General features: G+C 41.5%; 1 protein-coding gene across 2 annotated transcripts in view; it reads right to left on the bottom strand.

Annotated features, from left to right (window-relative positions):
• Positions 1-21,774, bottom strand: part of USP32 (ubiquitin specific peptidase 32) — a 59,383-nt gene extending 37,609 nt beyond the window's left edge. For both annotated transcript variants that reach the window (XM_015880897.2, XM_015880898.2), the window contains exons 1-4: positions 21,621-21,774; positions 6,053-6,180; positions 2,162-2,267; positions 1,828-1,946 (exon numbers count right to left, since the gene is read on the bottom strand). In XM_015880897.2, coding sequence (XP_015736383.1) covers positions 1,828-1,946; positions 2,162-2,267; positions 6,053-6,180; positions 21,621-21,678 — 411 coding nt within the window. In that variant the 5' untranslated portion in view covers positions 21,679-21,774. The remainder of the gene's footprint in view (positions 1-1,827; positions 1,947-2,161; positions 2,268-6,052; positions 6,181-21,620) is intronic.

Below are 21,774 nucleotides of genomic sequence, written 5' to 3'. Positions count from 1 at the left end.
ACTTGGCTGTGGACTAACAGCAACTGCCAACTGCAGAAAACAGTTAATCACCATTACTGCTAAATCATTTGCTTCATATTCTAGTTGTAATGGATTGTTTCAGATTCCAGACACTGCTCTTCTCTGCCTCTTTTTCCTACATTAATGTTACGTTTTTCTCCTATAAATACATGCAGATCAAATTGCCTCCTTACTCTTCTCTGAACCATTATCCAGAAGTTCGGATCAGACACACCATCATTTTCTTACTACCTCTCCCACTACATTTTTTCCCCCACAGGTTTCTGTAAATGGAAGAAGAGCTATGCTATGTTTCATAACACTCTTGTGTCACTCTAATTGATTGGAGCAACAAGAAGGACAAAGGACAGGAAAGTTTTGACAGAAAAACCACTTGAACCATTTAAATTTTACAGATGAGCCACAGTAGAACTCAAGCAGCCAGAGCAATGCAGATACCACTGCATTTATTTCCTTTATTTTTGAAAAAGGAATGAGGAAAAGAGAGAAACTCCAATGTTCACAGTTCTAGATAAGCACGTACAGTAATTCTAAAAGAAAGAATTAGAGCACCCATAAACATCACCCTGGAAAGCATAAACTCATCTGCCATATGGCAGGAAGGAAAGCCCACAACAGGAACATTAAACATTCTCACTCTCCAGCAAAGACCCAGTATGATTAACAGGTCAGTAAATACTGCAGAGTGGGTCATTACACTATTCTTCTTTTAAAAGATAATCAATAAAGAATATTTTCTGGAGCAGGAAAATGGTATCAAATCAGATTGATACTTCTCTGCCTGCAAGATATTCTTAAAGTATTTCTAGATTTCTTGGACAGCATGCAATTAACTTTTAGGGTATAATTCATCATACTATATTGGCGGGAAATTAAATATAGGAAATATTGAAGTGGGACAGCTCCAGAAACTGGACTGCAGCATACGTATGATTTATGATTCCAGTCAAGAATGAAGAATGTAATCACTGCCCACAAAGCCAACATGATACCATGCCAGGTTAAACAAGTTTGTCTCAGCCAGTGCTAGTCAGAAGCCTCACAGCACACCAAAGTTACCATAAATACAGAACACCATACAAAGTAAGGGGTAATACGGTAACAAAATCCACAATTTAAGCTCCTCAACTACTTCAGTAGCATATAGAACAACAACTAGATTTTACTGGTCTGTAGCCCTCTAATACCAAAAGAAACAAACACATCAAACAAACCTGGCTTTTATTTTTTTTAGGGTGTCTGGTGAGAAAGAAGTAGCTGTGAATACCTACAAGTCAATACAAGCAGCCCGTTTAATATTTGGAAAGCATCATAAAAATTACATTTCTCAAAGAACATAATACATAAATAAATCTTGTAGCTCCTGGTAGGCACAGTGAGACATAAGGACTATTCTAAAGCTATTATTAATAATAATTAAAACCACCAAGCAGTGGTGGCTTTTATTATTATTATTTTTAATCAAAGGAGCAGGATTTCTTTCTCCTCACTGATCTGCATTTGAACTTTCTTTTCCAACTGCAACAGAATAATGAACAGATAAATAAAATTATACTAGTGAAATTCATACTTAAATTCAATTGATACCACAATATCTTCCGAAGCAGCACAGTAAGCAAAGCAGGATGGTAAACTCTTGCATGTACACACCAAGTTGCTCCTTACATAAGTGCAAAACACATGTGTATTACAAGACAAATAACTTTTCCAATGCTTAAACAAGGTACCAGTATATATATGGCAGAATAACTGCACTATGCAATAGTCACTTATTTAATGTGATAAGATAAAATTTGCATGAAATACCTCAGAGAAACATTTCTTGAGAGACTCTGGGACTTTCCCATCAACCACATGCAGCATCTTCTCCATCTCATCACGAACCACATAACTCCCAGATTCATTAGAAAAGAGACTGAAAATGTCTGAAGAAGAGAAGCGTTTAAGCAACTACTGCCAAAAAGCAATGCAACAATTAAAGCACTGAAAACTTGCATCAATTCAATTCCAGTACAGCTCAATAAGGTTTAAATTGAGAAATATTTCCATTTTCTTTTGCCAACTCCCATAAATACAAAGTAAAATAGCATAGTCTATACACACTATCCTGTTGTTGCTTTTTTAGAGTTACATTACTTACATTTTGCTTTCTCCTCCTCTTTGCCTCTAGTGAGTAGAACTAATCCAACTATCAAGTTATTGAAGTGCAGCCCTTTGGATATTCCTCCAAATGAACAGTAGATAACCTAGGAGAATAAAGCAGAAGTTAAACCACAAAGTTAAGAGAGAATGGAAAGTAAGAAGTTACAGCAGGGCTCTATTTGGCATGTTTTTTCTAGTTAATTACCTCACAGTCAGCTAACACTTAATATTAATTCTAAAACACCTGTGTAGATATTCGAGTTTTAAAGCTGTCTTTTAATTAGTGAAAGACCTAATTTTCCTGAACAGAAATATTATTTTAAAAGCTACAATCCTGCAAAGAAGGATTCATTCACAGATGCTATTTCTCTACTCTTCTTTATCAAGGTAATAAAGGTGGACTCTCCTCCTGATTGGGGTACAATTACCTCAGAACTACCAAGGGGTTGTTGGAGCAATAAGAGCTTCATTACCCAATCAGTGGAGATGTGCTGTCATTAAACCATCAAAAAATCACTGATTTGTAAAGATGTGACAGGGAAAAAACAACCAGGCTTCTAACTGTTTGTACACTGCCCCTATTGCTACAATGACCACTCCAGGTTAATACGGTATTCTGCTAACAGTGGGATTTACACCTGTTGTTGTACTGCTTTTCCAACTTGCATTCCTCCTTTAAATCCCTAAATACATTCCCACAAATTCCCTTGTTAGTATCACAAAAGAGATATCTACTTCAGGTATAGGAAAATAATGCAGTCAGAACTTATACATTATTCTTATACAAAAGAATTATTTCAGCACTTCCGTTTTTTTAGCATGATTTTCTTATAGGTATCACACAGGGCATCTAACCATAAAGAGAAAGCATTAAGTGCAGATGAAGGGAACCATTACTGTGAAAGGGCAGAACAAAGTGATTTGTCACTGATCACAGTTTGGATAGTAGATTTATGTGCTGACCTTTAGTTTAAAGAAGTTATATTTAGAAAAAAGAACAGAGGGAGACAGAGGGCAAAATAAAGAAATTGAGCTCGACTTTTATAAATTAAGTATTATGTACAATGTGTTAAACAGTGTTTGCTCTGCATTGCATTCTAAATGAACAACATTACAAACAGGACGTGTATGTGAAGTTATGGACCGTTTTTCCATTCTTCTCCCATAAAAGCATATTCTTTATATCACAACTTAACCAAATAGCAATAGCAGGGGTCAGTGGGGCTTCTATGTCATTGTTGACAGAGCCACTACTCTGTGAATCACCAACAGAGCAGAGAGAATCATTTGAAAACCACTGGACAAGACCCACAGGTATTAGGACCTCTCATAAACAGAACTGAAAACATAAAGCTACTGGATGCATCCACTGAGAGCATTGCTATATATACTAAAATTTTACAAAAATGTACAGGAATAATAATCCTAAGCCATAAATAAAATAAATTACCAACTGCATTTAAGTACGATCACAATTTTTGTGTTTTAAAGTACTTTCCCTCCTCTGCCTCTCAACACTGCAGCTTTATCACTGGTTTAACCCAGCACCTTTCCCCGCCCAACAACTCCAACAACCCATTTCCTTTATCTATGCCAAAACAAGCATTCATGTAGCAGGACTATGAATGAAATCAGGGAACAAATTTGGATTTGAAATAACCATTTTTGTTACCAGGTTTTACTAGTCCAGTTCACTCAAAGAGGTTGACCTCTAGGCAAGAATAAGTAGCTAGAATTAAGCTGACCATGAAACTGCTATGAAATAACTGCACAAATCACATTCCAAATGCTACAACACCTATATCCTACCATAACTGTGCAGGACATTCTGTGTAATCGAGTGCAATCTATTATCAGCTGTGCCTTTCAAAGGAGCCTGACAGCCCACTGCAACAAAGTGTATTAAGGAGAAAAATCAATTCTTGAGAGACTGAAATCCCTTTGCAAAATGTGAGCATCATGTCTCCCAAAACAAGACCAACACTACTGTCTCACTTGGATCTACATGCCAGGAAACAGTTTATCCAAGACATGACAAGCATCAAAATTTTTACATTCCCTGTAAGCCATTATATCAGTTAAATTTTATCTCACCAGGATTTGTCTCTTTTAGACCAGTAAAGTAAAATCTAACAAAGTTTGACTGCAAGTTTTTCCTTCACCCTGGAAAAAGACTTCAGAGAAAGTAAAATCTTCCTGCATAGTTCAGAAGACTTTCGAGGTTATCAGCTGATCACTATTTGTCATTCAGATCAGAAAATTCAGCTCTTAGAAGTTTAATCACTTATTTTGAATTTCATGAGAAAGTACTTAAAAATCACCATGGTGGTAATTTGACCCTTTCCAGTGATTTCTGAGCAATAACAGAAACATACTAACTGCCATAAATATGAGCAAGAAGACTGCAGTGAGGCTTCAAACCTGTAGTTGAAACACCCCCCCCCCTCCAGACTGTATGTTTAATATCTGAAGGGGCTGGCTTACGCCTCCCTTGAGGTACTCAAAAAAATGAACTGAGGTACAAGGATGAATGTCAGAAACATCAGTTCACAATACTAAGTTAGATGCGTTTCCTTGAGTACTTCAGCATGGAAGAGCTACAGTTCTACAAGAAGTACACTGCTTAAATGGAGCAAGAAGAAAGGTGCAGGACCCCAAAATCTTCTCTCCAGTAACAGCAGTAACTGCTGCAGCCAGAGTCTTCCATCTTACAGCACAAGCAAAGGGTGGAAGAAAACAGCTAAATACCAGATCCACATGAATGAGTCGCTAGCTCATACCATCTCAGGTGTGGCTTCCATGTCAAAAATTCAGCCAGAACTGGGAGTAACCAAACAAAACCAGCCATGAGCCCATGCCAAAGCTGCTGGGCACATAGCACTATACCAGCAAACAGAAGCAAAGGAAACACCTAACACAGACTAGCTACTTTCTATTAACTACTTAACTGCCATTTCTATAATAAGGTACAGAAAAACCTGCCACTGCTGTCCTTGCAGCGATAGGAAGCAGACTAGCAGTTGCAGTGGGTGTTCTAGACCACCTTCACAGAAACACTGAGCAACAAGGTAGGAGGAAGGTCCAAAATCTCATTCACTTCCATACCAAAGTTATCACCTGACATAATTCAGGTTATTACCAGACAGATTCCCTGAAGACACCTATGTCTATATAGTTCTGCATGATACCTTTGGGAGATGCTCTCCTTGTCCACCTATCATCACTTCCATTGCTATACACTCAAGACTACTGAAAGATGTCTGAAGGCAAATGAGTTTAAATGAGGCTCACAGCATAGAAGGATCTCATTCTATCAAAAGACATTACATAGAACTTGCAATTTCATTCTGCTGAGAGACATAGTGCTACCCAAACACATTAAACTCCCATAGGATGCTCAGATCATCATCTGCTATTACCAAAGTTTAATGCATTTGCAAATGCTTGAGGGGATAAATTATTAGAACTAAATTTCTGCTCTATTTGGACCCAGTGTTATGGCAGAAATTTGAATTCCAACCTTTCTACCTCTAATCATTCCGATTTCAAAAGATGCCTTCAAGGCTACACTGCATATGTAAGTAATTTACCTTTATATTACATTGGAGCTATTACTTTAAAAGAAAATGCACAGCTCTGCTGAACACTATAGCTTAAGTCTTAATATAGCTACTCTAGAGCCAGGAAAAAACAAACAAACAAGAAATCCACTAAGAGCATAAAAAGGGCCATAATTCCTACATTATCTTCAGACACAGAACACACTCTGGTACTGCATAACAAATAGAAATTAAATTTGGTTGTATATCTCTATAGGCGTATTTGTGTACACACATCCATGGGGATGCCTTATCAACCACACGCCTCCCCAAAGAAACTTGCAGATTACCTCAGCAACTTTTGGAGGGACTCCATCACCAAGAACTTCCCTGATGAAGCACTGTTGGGTCATATAATACGAGAGTCCACAAGTTCTCTTAAAAGCATCCTTCAGTCGCTTCAGCTCTATGTCTGTAACTGTATTGAGTCAGAGGAGAAAAAAAGGTTTGGTCAGTAACGTCACAGAAATGTAACAGCCTAAGAACCATCAAAAATCCACACACATTATGTTTACCATAAAATAAAAAGACCTGAAGAAATTAAATGTGTAATTTCACCCAGGCAGTGGTAGATGATGAGATCCAATATTCTAATCTTAAAGAGAATGGAAAGTTATCAACAACTGCAGTCTGCTGCCTAAATTTTCTTTGACTACAACATTGTATTATAAGTTTGTTGTAAGTTAAGTACAGTTATTATCATACAAAAAGAAAATTAAGTAGTATTATGATCAATTTTATGTTGCACACAAGCCAGAGAGATGATCTGTAAACCACCAGTTGTGAGTATAATTGAGAGCAGCACAACATCCAGCAACACACTTCAAACAGCCCCATCTCACAAGCAGCCTGCATTTCTGCAAGAAAAAAACAATGTGGTCACCACTTACTGGCTTATAAGACAGTAGAGCACAACATGAATTCAACAGCAAAACTAGTTTGGACTAGAAGTAACTCTTCACCCAAGGTTTCCCCACATAGTCAAAATCTGATTATCAGCTGCAACCTGTTCAAACTTTTCACAAGCTCCACACACAAGGAGTTTGAAGAGATCTCCCATATACCTGCATATGACTGTCCTCAAAAGCAGCCCTGCCTTCCTATTTCACAAGCAAAGGCAATTTTCTAACAGTATATACTGATTAAGAAGCTCCAAATAAGGCAAAGAACTGCTATAGTCCCATCATCAAGTGCTGTCATGAAGTATCTCCATGAGATACTTTTGATCCTTGTCAAAAATCAAGCTGCAAGTTCCCACATACTGCAGGAAGAGCTATTTACCATCCAGGCACCAAGGAACTGATGCTGCTCATGACAGCTATTGCACTGTATTTACAGGAAGACATTTTCCTTTCCTTGCCGTCACCATTCAGATGGAGCAACACTGAATGGCCAATAGCTTAAGGTTTTTGTCAGCCAAACTAAAATAGAACACTTCAGAGCTTAATCCAACACTCTTTACAGCTTCTACATTTCAATTAATTCATCCCCCAAAATAAATAAATAAATAAATCATTCCTTGAAAAGCAAATCACGTCAAAATGTTCCCTCTGAATTCCAAACCTCATCAGCACTGAAGAAGCCTGGTGACTTTACAGCTGCACGTAAGAGCAAAAACTGGGTCAAGTTTCTTTTCAAATGTTATTATAGATGCTGGGGACTTTTTCTTTTTTAACCTGAAAAAGAATCCATGGATCTCAGAAATACACCTCGAGTATGATCCACACAGCACTGGTGCTACTGATAAATAAGAATGTCAGTATGACATTAAGTAGCTGATAAGATGATACTGCCAGCCCATGTCATATTTCAAACATGAATTACTAGCACTAGAGATGACTTAATGTTATTGTTTGCATACAGAAGCTACAAAACAGGTCATGGAATTACAGAAGAGGTGATCATTTCCCTTCCTTCCCCAGGACACACTGAAGTGACTGAAGCAGGCCATCTCAAATCAGCTGCAGAGCTTCACAAAAATAAACCCATTATACTGCCACGTGCCTTGATTTAAATGTATTACTGAAATGAGGAGAGAAGAAAACAATGATATTATCAGTGTTTAAGTCTAGAAGTGACAAAGTATTTGAATACAAAATCCCAACAAAAACCTTCCAATTATTTGGTATAGAGGTAGAGCGCGATGAGAAGAAATAAGTCCTAAATTAGGAAAGTAATACTCCCAGAAGCGATACATTTATTACAGTAATAAAAATGAGCACACCCACACGCCCACAAGCTACTGTCTCTCAGTTGCACAAATCCTATGCTAACAGTCAGTCCAACGGAGGTCAGAGGTGTTATTTATGTAAAACAGATTTTATTAAGAGGTCAATGTCAAATGCTGCCCTCAGCTCCCAAGCAGCAGCCTTGAGCAGCACGTCCCTGTGTTCACTGGAGGTCTCTCGTTTGTTTCCACAACACCTACAAGGCCCATCCCACACCGCTCTCCCTACACACACACATGCTGTGCTCACAGACGCTGCCGCTACATTCACAACCTGTGAAAAACAGCACACGTAAGACTTCCCAAAATAAGTTTATGATAGTCAACACAGCAAAACACATCTTGTCATTCCTACCAGTAACAGGTGGCAGAACCTCAATCTCATTGCAAAGAAAGCCGTGCAGCTATTAACTGGAACCACGTGCCTACTTCTGCATATCTCTAAACTACAAAAGCTACCTTCTCATTGTAAGGATCCAATTCCAAATAATAAAAGCACATTTCAAGAGTTACTTATTGAATTCTAATTCTTACGGTTGTATCTGACTCAGCCTGCTGCCACAGCACATCCCTCAATCAAGATGTCTTCACCGCTAAAGGAAAGGTCGCAGGCTGTGCCAATCTGTCCAGGCAACCTTAGCAGGCAGCACAAACCTCCTGAGCACTACCTGGGCTGGATGCCTTCCAGCACTGCTGCAGACAGCTGAACAGAAGATAGTGCAGCATCCAACTCTCCAGGGAATCCTGGAGCTCCAGTTTGTTTAATAAAGTTTAAATGAAACCATGCAACCTCAGCTAAAAATGTCACAGCAACTTACAGTAATTGTAACAAACCTCCAGCTCACCCAATTGCCAAGGTTATTTTTAGTTTAATAGCATTATTTAAACTTAATGCTGTTTATATGGATTTACAATTCCAGTATTATTCTTTTTAAACTAACAGCAGTCCAGCTCAATGGTTGTATATAGCACCTTCCAAATCCAACCACCCCATCATACAGCTCCATGCTGGAAGCCACCCCTCTCTCTCTCAGCTGCTTTCACTCTAGGTGTCTATCAGCCAGTTCTCATCCCAGAGCTTTCCTTTCAGACTAAAGCTGTACCCGCAATTCAAACTATGCATACCTAAGTTCCCAGCCCTAGACTTAAAGCTCCTTGTTGGTTCCTTGCCTAGCCTGGAAGCAGAGCTAGAAAATAGGGTTAACTTGAGGTCAGCTCCTCAGTAGCAGAAGTGCTCGCCCTACCATACTTCCCTAGGCTAGATTCATCAGTCCCTAAGGTACTTAGAAATTACTTCAATAGCACGATTCTTTCAAAGAACACATGAAGACAGTTAAAATCAGTCCAGATTCTACAAATTACCATATATATATCAACTCACCTCTCCAACTCACACATACATCTGCCCACCAGCACCCCTGCAAAGTTTAAGGATTTACAGATGCAATGAGAAGTAACACCAAAGTCTGTGGGCAAGCACTGCTGCTTAAGATGCAACAGATCGCGCATGAATGTTAAGCGCTATAAGAAATGGATATTAATTTTGATGGAAGCTTATGTAAAGGTTAAAAGAAGTAGTTAGTCAGGCTTAATGGTTTTATTATAGCTTATATAGCATAATTGTTATATACCTTGCCTACGACACATGCAAAGCGCGAGCACAGTATAGGCACTTTAAATTTCTGTTTCACATTTATTAAGAAAGTCAAGATCAGACAAATGCCTCCCTTTGCAATGCCTCTTCTCCTGATCTTCAAAATTCAAGCAAAATAATATAAAACGCTGTGATGATGCAGAACGAGATATGAAATGTAGCCTTCTAAAGCATGAAAAATTGGCTGTTGTAGCCAGAGAGAAGAAGAAAAGCACAGCATTCAGCTCTTTAAGACTGTCTGAGACACTCAGGCAAAAGACACTTAACCTCTCCCTGTCTTAATTGTCTCAGCACTAAAACGAATCTAAATTCTAGTCTCCATCAGACAGATGTTTGATAACGATCTAAAACACTCTATAAAAGCACTGTACAAAGGAGATGCATTAATCTGTGAAGAGGACAGAATCCCAGCAGTGCAACAGAGAGTAGGTGGAGTTACTCTGCCATGGCTGCTATAAACTGAGAGCCAATTAAAAGCTCATGTAACAAACCACAGAACCTACATCCTACCTGCTGCCTTCACTGCCATCCCACTGGGGCGGCAGTGACTGCTGAAAGCAACTCAGCAAGTTGGTAACTTCTACTTACACCACCAGCCCCAAAGCAGCACACACAGCATCACTTATATTGCCATGAGCAGCAGTAACAGCACCAACATTGGACAAGATCTTGATGTATCAAAAGCCTAAAATATTTCATTTAAATAAAAAGGGGATAGAAAGCTCTGCTGAGAGGAAGGGGAAATGCACTCTGAGCTCACTAAGTGAGGGAGCTTATAAAATACCCAGCAGGGATGGTGCTTTTCACCCCAGAATTCTTAAGCATCAAAATGTCCACAATACTCAACAAACAGGAGACAAAATAATTGAGAAAAAAGAAATCTGAATTCCTACTACTTATTCCAGTCACTACTGAATAAAAGACAGCTTGCTATAACAAAATCTGCCCTGCAGATCTCAAGTACACAAGGCAAGCGATAATTTGCAGCCATCAGTTTTCATCCTTCACTAAAAATACCCAAAACTGAGTTTTAAAATAACACACTTGATTATTCTTCAGAAAACAAGCAAAGCTCACCTACCTCAAGTTCTGACTACCTCCTCTCATTTCAATAGTTCTCATGTTTTGATTCTTAAGTGACAATTTTACAGGTTCAATATCAAATTCGTAGGGCATATAATTCTCTAACCAGACAATTATCTTCCCTGTAATCACTTGCTCAATATTTCCCTCAGGAACCTCCATCCTAGTTATACATGGAAATTTTATTACTTTTTTCATTAGTCCTTATTGTGACTCAATGGCTGCGGTTATGAAGTTGTCAAGAACCGAAGCAATGATTAAAAATCTTCAACGAGGTAAAACGTGCAGGGAAAATGTTTGGAACAAATCCCAGAGCAGAGCAACAAGCCATGGCTTTGCCCCCGGGCATTGGGCGCTTCATGAAGGGCTGCCCCCCAATGTGAGGGCTCCCATAACCCAGGGTTGCTCTGTGTTACACACTGCTTTAAGTGCACACCTCTGCCTTTCTCCCTTTCCTGTGCTGTCCCCACAGCTGGCTGTGAGGCTCTGGACACTCTCCTCTCCAGGATCAATGCAAACTCCTCTAGAACACACAGAGCCGGGAAGAAGCAAGGGATGCCCAGAAAAGGCCATGGCCAGGGCAGTGCCATGCCATGGTGAACTGCGGCTGGTAACAGCTTTGGGCACCTGCTGAGAACAAGTTTACCACTTCTCTAATTGATAGCGGTAATTACTTTGTCTTTATGACTGCATTCTATTGCATTTAAATTTGCAAGAGCACATACAATAAAAGTTATGTTAATGACCTGCAGAGATTACTGAATTTTCAGGTTCTTTAGCTTTCTTCTGCAGCTTACAGGGTAGGACTGGAGAACACATAAAACCAGGCTCCTTCAATTCGTGAGGATATAAAATATAGCCAATGAGATTTCACTGCTCAGATGGTGGGAGGATTATTTCACTGCTGGGGCTATTATGTGGCAATTCCCATCCACACAGCCTTATGGGGAGGGCTGTCACAGAACCTGTGCTGATTAGCTTTGCTTGAAGCAAACATAATCCAAATAGCAACGTGACAGTGTGTGCCCTGATAGAGATATGTTACAGATGGATAAAACAGGCTAATAATACTTAATGGCATTCTTTTTGAGGATGGTAACTGTGAGAAGGAAGCTCTTTGAAGATTAAAAGTGTCACATAAATGCTAAGTATTCACGTTACAGAAAATTGGCAAATCCTATTGTAATAACTAAATCTTCTGCTCCCCACACACAAGATGTCATACCTTTCATACGCTCTGTGGTTAGGTCTAATAGAACCAAGAAAAGCTTTATGCCCTGGATGAGCCGCCAAGAGCCAAAGAATAGGCATGAAGGGGGGAAAAAAAAGAAAGAAGAAAGTTTGAATAACTTTTTTTTTTTCTTTTAAATACCAAAATTCTGTTGCTGTAATCCTTAAATTCCTGTTGTGTATTGTGACTGCCAAGCGTTGTGTTAAGATAGCTAAGACTTTACTGAGACATCTGAATGGAGCCATTTTTACTCATTATTTAGGGAATAAGATTAATTATTACAAGACACTTAAACAGCCATTCTTTAACCAAGACCAGGAGATGACAATAGAGCTGCAGGTAACAAAAAATAGGGGGGAGAGGGGGAATTTGTCAGTGGCAAAAAGATTGATTGTAATTCTTTGGGAACAGAAGGAACACATCATTAGCTGCAACATTGTAGAATGGAGGACTATAACATATTTGTTTTACTTTTTGCACTGATGACACCCTTCATTAACACCCCTATGGAACTCAGAGCAGGTAATACTGATGACACTGACTGCCAGCAATTATTTTTCTTAAAGCAACGCTGCTTCAGCCATATGAAGTGCAAATTCACCTCTGTAATTTCTGAGCTGAAATCCAGTATTTAACTGTATCACAGATAAAATGCAGTAAAAGCCTTCTTCACAAGAGTAGGAAATTTCCAGTGCAGAGAAGCTCTTGTTTCTGGGCATCTAACTACTCAAACATGGCCTGAAAGGAAGTACTTCTTCAGCCTGAAATAGATTCATGATGTCATATTCAAGCTCATTTATAGAAGAAATTTAAATCTGCAGAACTAAAGTTCTGGTTGTTAACTCACCGCTCTCAGTCCTTTCCACCCAGTCTTACTGCATGCAGCACTTCCTGTTCTGCTCACCAACTTCCAGCTTTTTTCCATTTGAGGCTTCAGATCTTCAAAATTATTTCTCAAACTAAGAAGTTAACAGGGATAAAATTGCTAAAATCCAACTAAATCAGTCCTATATCATCTGCAGAGTACTGCTGTGACAGTACCTGCTCAAGTCTTTCAGTTCATGACTGAACAGGCCAAACAAGCCTGCAGCAAGGCAAAACACGAAAACTTCCATTAGCACTGGAGGAATATCAATTCAAAACACAAAGGAAATACAAGTGTGTGTTCTACGCTAAATACCTGTATGGTATGAATGGATGATTGTGGTGGCATACTGGAACAGGCTGCCCAAGGAGGCTGTGGATGCCCCATTCCTGGAGGCGTTCAGTGCCAGGCTGGATGTGGCTCTGAGCAGCCTGGGGTTGAAACTGGATGAGCACTGTGGGCCTTTTCAACCCAGGCCATTCTATGATTCTGTGATAACAAACACCACAAAATAAAAACAAGACCAGTTCAATGTGAATATCTAACATAGCTTACGTAAGGAAGAATCAAAAGGGGGCTGGTTGTAATGGGTGTTATTTGTAATGTTAGAGAAATATATCTCTATGTAGAATGCAAGTACATCCTATTTGGGCACAGTGGTGTTACTTCTCAGAGCTCCTGGATCCAATTCAGACTCCAAACAATTGCAACATTATTCTTGAAGCATCAAGTCTTCCTTTTCAATGTTCTTTCTTTAAGACTGCAAAGCACATAATAATTTTTCTTCCCCCTTTCCCTGCAGTCTAAGATCCGATGTTGCACTGCCATTGAAGTTATTTATTTACAATTTTAAGAAAAGGTTAAAGTTTTATATTGAAACTGATTTGGAGCCAAGTTACACGGTTCTTCTTACCCTTGCATAGTTCCAAGAAAACAGCTATTACCTACAGTTCTAAGAGAAGCAGCTTCAAAGGCTTTGAACACAGGAAAATCACTGTCAAAATAAGCATTATATAAGACACCAGAAAGCATGGCTCCACATTCCCCCTGCAGCAGGTCCTCAGCTTCCACAGTGTTCTTTCCAAGGAACCCAGAATGGTTTGAAGCACATTCCTCCTTAATGCCCAGCTGAATACTTCACCTGCACAGCTCACAAGCAGCACCACAGAAGGACTGTCTGGTTTGTCCCCAGACTCAGCACTCAGTAAGTACAACTGGCTGCTGGCCTCACCTGCAAGCTTCCACGTGGCAGGAGAGGTTTGCTCTGTGCCCTAACAGCCACAAAGGAGGAGGATTTAAAAGCCCTACAGACCATGGCCTGTCCCTCCACATGCCATATCACCTACCTGCAAGAGCCAATCACTGCCACAGAGTTAATCACAGAGCAAAAAGGGACAAGCAGTGATTCAGGGAGGTAATAAATTTAGTGCATGGGCCACTTTTACATTAAATAAAGCATACAGTGGGAAATAAAGCCTGGCCGCTGCAAACTGCTTTGACTATAAATTATCCAAACTTTTCTCAGGCTTATCCCATTTTGCTTCAAAGACAAATGAAGGCCCTGTTACAAATGCTAGTAGACTTCTACAGAGGAAGTCATCTTTAAAAGCTACTCAATTATTTAACTAACAAACACACATCTCTGCCTCGCAGAACTCAGCTTCCCATCAGGATTACACCAAAACAATGAAGGATTTCTGGGTTTATTGCCACTGTGATAAGTGACCTCACTGTCTGCACAAAATACTATTGTGACCGACTGTGATTTGCATCAGTTGTAAACAGATTTGGTTCAAACACTACAGAAATTACATGCAGTTGTATTTTGCTTCAAACGAAGACCTATGAAGAACAAGAAATCCTGAACAGCTTTCCCATCAGTTTAATAGAACTGCAGTCAGAAGGTCAGCACTCTTTCCAAGCCCATCCTTACCTACAAGGCCTTCACCAACCATGCTCAGCTGTAAGTACAGGTGAGTGATAAACCCACTTCTCCAAGGCACTAAGATCCATCATGTAAAAAAGAAATGACTCTTATACAGCTCAGCTGACAAGACCAAAGCTGTGCAGAAACAGTCACTGCTAACAAAAGTGAGATGCCCCTTAAGGCATCACTAAACAGAACGTGCATCAGGATTTTGCCACCCTTCAGGTAAGCGGGGTATTTTCCTTCCAGTAAAGCACTGCAATAATATAGTGTTCAAAGTTTTGTGAATCAGATCCTTTCGAACTCAGAGGCAGAATCTACATTAATGGATTTTTTCTTCTACATTCATCTTTGCCCAAAGGCTTCATTGTCTCATTATGTAAATGACCTTTTCATATGAAAATTAAATGTTAAATATGCTTTCTGTAGTTTTTCAATACTGCAGATATCATAAGGATATTCACAGCAATCTAGATTAACCATAACTTCAGCAAAAAAGCAACTGCTTCAAGCAATAACAAATTAAGAAACTTGTTTTAAAAGTACTTAAAAATTGAAAGCCTTGTTTAGAATTAACCTCCAAAACTTTCTTCCCAATCTAGGAACCTAAATAAGGAATACGGTGTTTTCTGTTGTGATATTACTCAAGGATAGATTGCAAAACGCAGTTCTAAAATCTGCATGAAGAAGAGCCTGCAGACTCGTGTTACATGCCCTCATCACACTTCCCATCCCACCACCACGTGTCCCTCATACAACCCAGCCGCCAGCCAGCACTGACCTGGAGCAGCTCAAAATGAACATCACATGCTGCAAAGTAGCCTCCACTGCACACCGAGTCCCACAAGTTACTCAAGTATTTGTTCCTAGCACACAGCTTGGTGCTGCTCACTACCTGGGGCACAGTAACAACGCTGACAGCCAATGTGTCACTGGTTACAAGGGCAAAGAACAGACGAGTCAAGGACAGGCATAAAAACTCACACCACTTCCACTTGCTTGGAACACAGCTTCACTTCAGAGGTGTCCATAAGCTCTTTGTTCTGTAAGGGATCCTGTGGCATGACACCAAACTCTTCTGGATGCATTCCCAGCCCCTCAGCCAGCAGTAACACCGTGCAGACAGCAGCTCCTACATCACCTGCCTGGCTGTGGGGTGCTCAGCTCCCTGCTGGGAAAAGCTTCACCAGCCACCAGGCCAGTTAAATAACCCAAACAATCCTAAAAGCAAACAAACAAAAAACCCAGCAACAAACAACAGCCTACAAGTGAACAGCTCTGGAGTACAGCAGTCCTTGAAATAACTAGCTCAGTAGACAGAAACAATTCCAGTGTTTGGAAATGCAATGCTTGTTCTACACCTCCCCTGTTTCCATTCTGTATGTTCACTGTGTTTTGAATTTCTTCTTGGACAAAAGCAAGCAGGATTATTTGAAAAATAACTGCTAAGTGAAGATAAGGCCTCAAGGTTACAGCACCCATTAGACACACTCATTAGACACTCCCCACATACCAACTTATTTAGAATGAATTTGGGAATTCACCAGCTAACAAAAATAAATACCCATCTAATTTTCAGAGCATTTGCTATCAGTTAAAAATGACAGACAGTGGTAATGTCTGATTCTTTTTTCAATTACAGGAAAATCATAATGGGCCCTATCAGAAAGTAGCAGTTGCACAATTTAATTCATAAAATTAAATAGACAAACCATGTCTCACCTACCCACATCACTTCGTTCTTTATTCTCGCATGGCTTGTCCTCCCTTCACAGGCTCAGGTTTTGAAGGCAATTTCATTTTAGAAGAGGACTAAAGAACTGAATGCCATACTTACAAAATGAGACAGTAGGCTGGCTTCAATTTAAGCATAAGAAAGGGAATGAAGGCTGTTTTACTGATTTCTCATACAGTGCCAGCAGCCAGAAAGCCCAATGCTGGTTTGGGTCAAGTACAGCAGGACTCAAGTAGCAGTGCTTCCCCCCACCCCCTTTCACATTTCATTATGAGATGCTTCACATCATTTTGAAAAGCTTCTCAGGTTCCTATTTTTGTCCTATTTTATCATCTCTGTAGGATATTATCAGGTAGATATAGAAGCCTGAAGTTATACTCCATAAAAACAAGGCTTTGCCAAGTTGAAAATGAACAGAAATATTTCACAGCACCCATCAGGTCGGGAAGCAGCTCAGAAGGTCACGTAGGTCAGCTCTGTGCTGAAAGCTGAGTCAGAGCCACTCAGACCAGCAGGCAGAGGGCTCTATCCAGACAGGCCCTGAAAATCTGTAAGGATAAAAGTTTAACACTCTCTCTGGGTATGTATATTTATTAAAATTAAAGAACAGCACCCAAGCCTGCTGTTACACAAATACCAACTACGTACTGACTAGAAAGAGCTGACAGTGAATAACTTGATTTCATTGATTAAAACGTAAGACAAAGCAGAACAACCAAGAGTTATATGAGCAATGAGATACAGGCATGTCTTCTCTAGGACAACACAAGAATGTTTTCAGCTCTTCATTTAAATCCACACCATCAGGATAAGAAAATATATTACGTAAATAACTGCCAGATATTATACTCGTAGCTTATGCCAAGTTGTTTGACACTCAAAACGAGGATTTGTTTGGCTTATCCCTTAGCTCCCAGCCACCATGGCTGAAATGATATTATCTATTTACGCTCACTTGGCAGCTTTCCTGACTGCTTTGATTTGAATCTCTAGTAACACGCTGACAGGATAACAATGCACCTAATGTTATGAGACTACTATTATTTAAAAGATACATTTAATCTGTTAAAGTGAGAAACTAGAGAACTCCCAACATTTACTGAATCATACTTAGAGGTTTTGAGGGCTTTCTGCTTTAAGGTGTTCAACCCTTTGCTGTTTATGAAACACCTGCACTCCTTAACATTGCTTTATCAGACTTACCCCACTGTGTGCCCACCCCTCACCCAGGCACTTACTCCTCAGGTCGCTGCTGTGCCTGGCAGAGCTGCCCTCAGGTGCCATACAAGAATAAGTGAAGGCCTATCCAAAAGGTGCTCCCTCAAAGCCTCATCATTCACAGAAGCTTAATCAGATGACAACAATTTTCTCTAATTTAGAACTTTTCAAATGGCATCTCATAGATTCTTCTAAAGCCCAACAATTGGCATCTCAGGAAAGGCAACACTGTCGGCTGGCTGAAGTTCACCACGCAAACGTTCCAACAGTAAATAGGAAGAGACCAAAAACAACCACTTCTCTCAACTCGGAACATGAAGTAAAAGAGAAAGCAGTCACTGCTACTTTGCTGCAGCACTACAGGGTGAAAAGACCTCGAAAAGCAGCCTTTTCCCATCCGTTTGTGGAAGTTTAAGAAGACATTTGCACAGAATATTACATGTCCAGCTAAAGCTACTGAGGTATCCTCCCAAAACAAGCATCAGAACTAAATGCCACAGTTGTGAAATAATTACTGCTCTGTGAATTCGAGCAGCTACTCGCAGCTCTGCAGATTTATAAACAGGAAGTGAGAAGCGACACATTCATACCTGCTTCCATCACATGACAGAGCCCCAAAGCCATCAGATACCGGCTGACACAAGCGGCCCAAATGATCTACACGACCTCAAAGAAGATCCTAAAAACACGTTGTGGATTTAAGAAGTTCATTTCAAAGTCTGCAGTGATGAAGAAGTTGTTCTCTTGGGGCCCAAGGGCTGAGCCCATGGATTTTGTCATCAGGGTGAGATCAACTGACGCACGCGAATCAGCCTCCTGAAATCCTTTAGTCAGACTTACTACATCTGTAAGTGTGAGGACATGAATGAGCAGAGCCTGATTTGGGTAGGAAGGGACCCCAGAGACCTTTCAGCAGCCTCTCTCTCTGCAGGCAGCGCTCATTAGCCACTCAGATGCGGCTGCAGCTCCTCTTCCACCCCAGCACATGCAGAAGAGCAATGTTAACATGCTTTTAGCAGAATAAAAGCCCAGCCCTCCTCCCCAGTATAAAATACACAGATACGTGACTGTTCATTGACGTTTCCTTGGTTTAAGTGGTTACCTGACTGAATATATTTCAGCATACATAAGCTGAAAATAGCCTGAGTTAGCATGACCCGCTATCTCAATAGGAAACTGAGTTTCTGTGATCGCTGCTCCATCTCCTAATTTTCAAGTATCTTGATAGATGTATGCTCCATGTGTCTGTCTTATACTGCAAACGTTATTTAAGCATTATGCATTAAAGTCATTGGGAAATACAGTACTTAGAAATCTGAAATAAGCCAGCCATCAATTAATAGCACACAGCCATCTCCTTCCTAGGGGATCCTCGTTGAAGTGTTCTAAACAGAACACAGCTCACAGCAGCCCCCAGCAAAGCAGGATCCAAGGCTGCCAGTAGAAGGGGGAGGAGGAGAAGGCAGACTTCAGAGCAACACCTCTCAGCATAAGACAAGGCCTCACACTGGGCAATCTCAGGCACGTGCTGCAGAAGGCACCAAACCCAGGTGGGGTACAGACTGAGCCAGGGAAGCCTTCCCTAAGGCAAACAAAAAGCCACCACCACCAAACTGTCACATCTCTTGGGGTAAGAAAAAGCAACAAACCCAAGAACCACGTTTGTGTCGCTACTCATTACAAACTTCGTTCGATGAGAAAACCTATTTCATTATGCATAGTTTTGCAACAACGTACATACTTCATTTCACCTATGATGACTTGTCCGAGAATTTAATTTCCTTACAAAGATGTCAACTTCAAAGTTTACAGGGTCAGGAAGAGCCTCGCTCAAAGATAAGTACAAGTTCCAAACCTTTAACATTCCCACAGCAACGGGTAAAGTTGTGCCTCTGGCTACGATGAGCATAGCTCAGCAATATTCCTAACAAGAAAAGAGCTGTCTAAAATAGAAGCCCTTACCTTCCACTCCCAAGCTACACAACCAAAGATTTTAAAGGGCAGAAGAGAGAAAGGAGACTGTAACACAGTGTGAGCTGTGCTGGGGGCCATGAGGCAGCTCCACCAGGGCCACCCGCCAGCCCCATCACCCGCAGGGCACTCAGCTGCCCGCACCCACCAGCAAGATATAAACAAAGTAGGAACCACAGCGCTATCTCATGTTCCAGAGCCAACAGGGCCATTAACACTGCCCTCCCATTTTCATCTCTTTGAACAGAAGTTACATTTTAGCTACTGTTATTTATATTGTGAGCATTTAACCGCAGGAACGCTCCTCACCTTCACTCCTTTGGGTTCTTCTCCAAGAGAAATTATGATACATAAAATATAAATAGAATATAAACATTTCCCAACAGTTAATAACCTACAGACAACATTAGATAAGGTACAGAAACTGAGCATGGAAGGACATGGCTTTTATTTCCTTATGAACAGTGTCTTGATACTTGGCCTGTTTTATGCACAGAGATTCACTGGTGAAGCAACACAACCATTGAACAAAACATTGAGCCTGAAACAACTTCTGCTTTCCTACAGAAATACAGAATTCAAAGATTTAAGTAGAAAGAATAGCACTAAAAATTACATTCACTATGCAAGAAGTAATTTAGAATAACTTCAGAATTCATCTTACTTTCGTGTTAAGTAACTTTTCCCTACAAAGCTTCCAGATCGGCCTCCACATTCTGAAGCAATATACAAGTTTAAATCTAACTTCACAATTTCAAACAGCTTCCCTAATTTATGAGCTTTCAGCCTTGACCAAATGAACATTCTCCTCCACTGAGTTTATTCCAAACGTTTCCTGCTATATTCAATGTCACACCTCTACCCAACTACATTTATGACTCCAGTGCCTCTAAAAATATATACAATATACAGAGCTATATATACAGAGACGCTTTACAGGAGCTTCAGATACTTTCACTGCAACTGAAATTCAAGACCGTTCTGTCTGAAATCTGTAATGAAAAGGAGTTCGAATCACACATTCGTTTCCTCTGCTTGACAGTATTTACAACGTGCTGCTCCACTTCCTACTTGACATGGCATCCCTCATCTCCACCATTAAAAAAGAGGGATATCTAATGAACATCTAATACATGTTCCATTTGGCGTTACTTTGCTCCCCCTTCAATTAACGCTCGCTGCCAGCTCTCCCTATCAGTCATGTGCTCCTCAGGTGTGAGCAGACACAAACAGGGCAGCCACGCACCGCTCCGAGCCGACGGAATTTATCAGCGCCGCAAACATCAAACAGGTGACCTGCCACACTCACGGCATCACGCGCACACACAGCCCGACCATCCCAAGAAATCCTCCATACAAACCACCTCCTGGACAAAACCCCCGTCCCTCTTTGTCCTCGGACAGCGCAGCAGAGCGGGGCTGCTGTCAGGGTGAGCAGCTCGTGTCCATGTTTACGCGTCGTTTCCCCTCCGGGATCGCGGGAGCCCGGCACGGCAACACGCGGAGCGGAGCCGCCACGGCCCCGCGGGGCGCAGTGCGCGCTGCCGCCGGTCAACGCTCGGGGCGGGCGCCGGCTGCTGTCAGCGAACCTCGCCCGGTGCCACCCTCGGGGGCGGCCGCCAAACGACGAGGCCCGACCGGTGCCGGCGGAGCCTGGGTGTGGGCAGCGCCGCCAGGGCGGAGGGCGCGGGGACGGGCGCTGCTCAGGGCCCGGTGCTAAAGAGCGTGTGGGGGGAGCAATGAACACAGGGGGGGAGCAATGATCACAGGGGGGGAGCAATGGATCCAGGGGGGGAGCAATGGATACGGGCGGGGTAGCGCACCCGAGGCGCACAACGGCGCACCCCCCCCGCTCCGCTCCGGTACAGCGGCAGCCCCCCGGGCGCTGACAGAACCGGGCCCCCCGCCGCCGCCGCGCCCCCTGCCCGCCTTCCCCCCGGCCCTCACCCCTTCGCAAGGCCTCGTCGTAGCTGAGGAAGCCGATGCGGGACTCCTTGGCTCCCATGGTGCCCCTCAGTCCATGGCCCGGCCGGCGGGGCGCCGCGGAGCCCGGGCTGCGCCGCTCAGCGCCTCCGGAGCGCAGGGCGGGGGGGGGCGGGGC

The sequence above is a fragment of the Coturnix japonica genome, chromosome 19 (genome assembly GCF_001577835.2).
Source record: "Coturnix japonica isolate 7356 chromosome 19, Coturnix japonica 2.1, whole genome shotgun sequence".
Taxonomy (NCBI): Eukaryota; Metazoa; Chordata; class Aves; order Galliformes; family Phasianidae; genus Coturnix; species Coturnix japonica.
The sequence above is the reverse complement of the archived record's forward strand: the minus strand, read 5'-3'. Positions and strand labels throughout refer to the sequence as shown.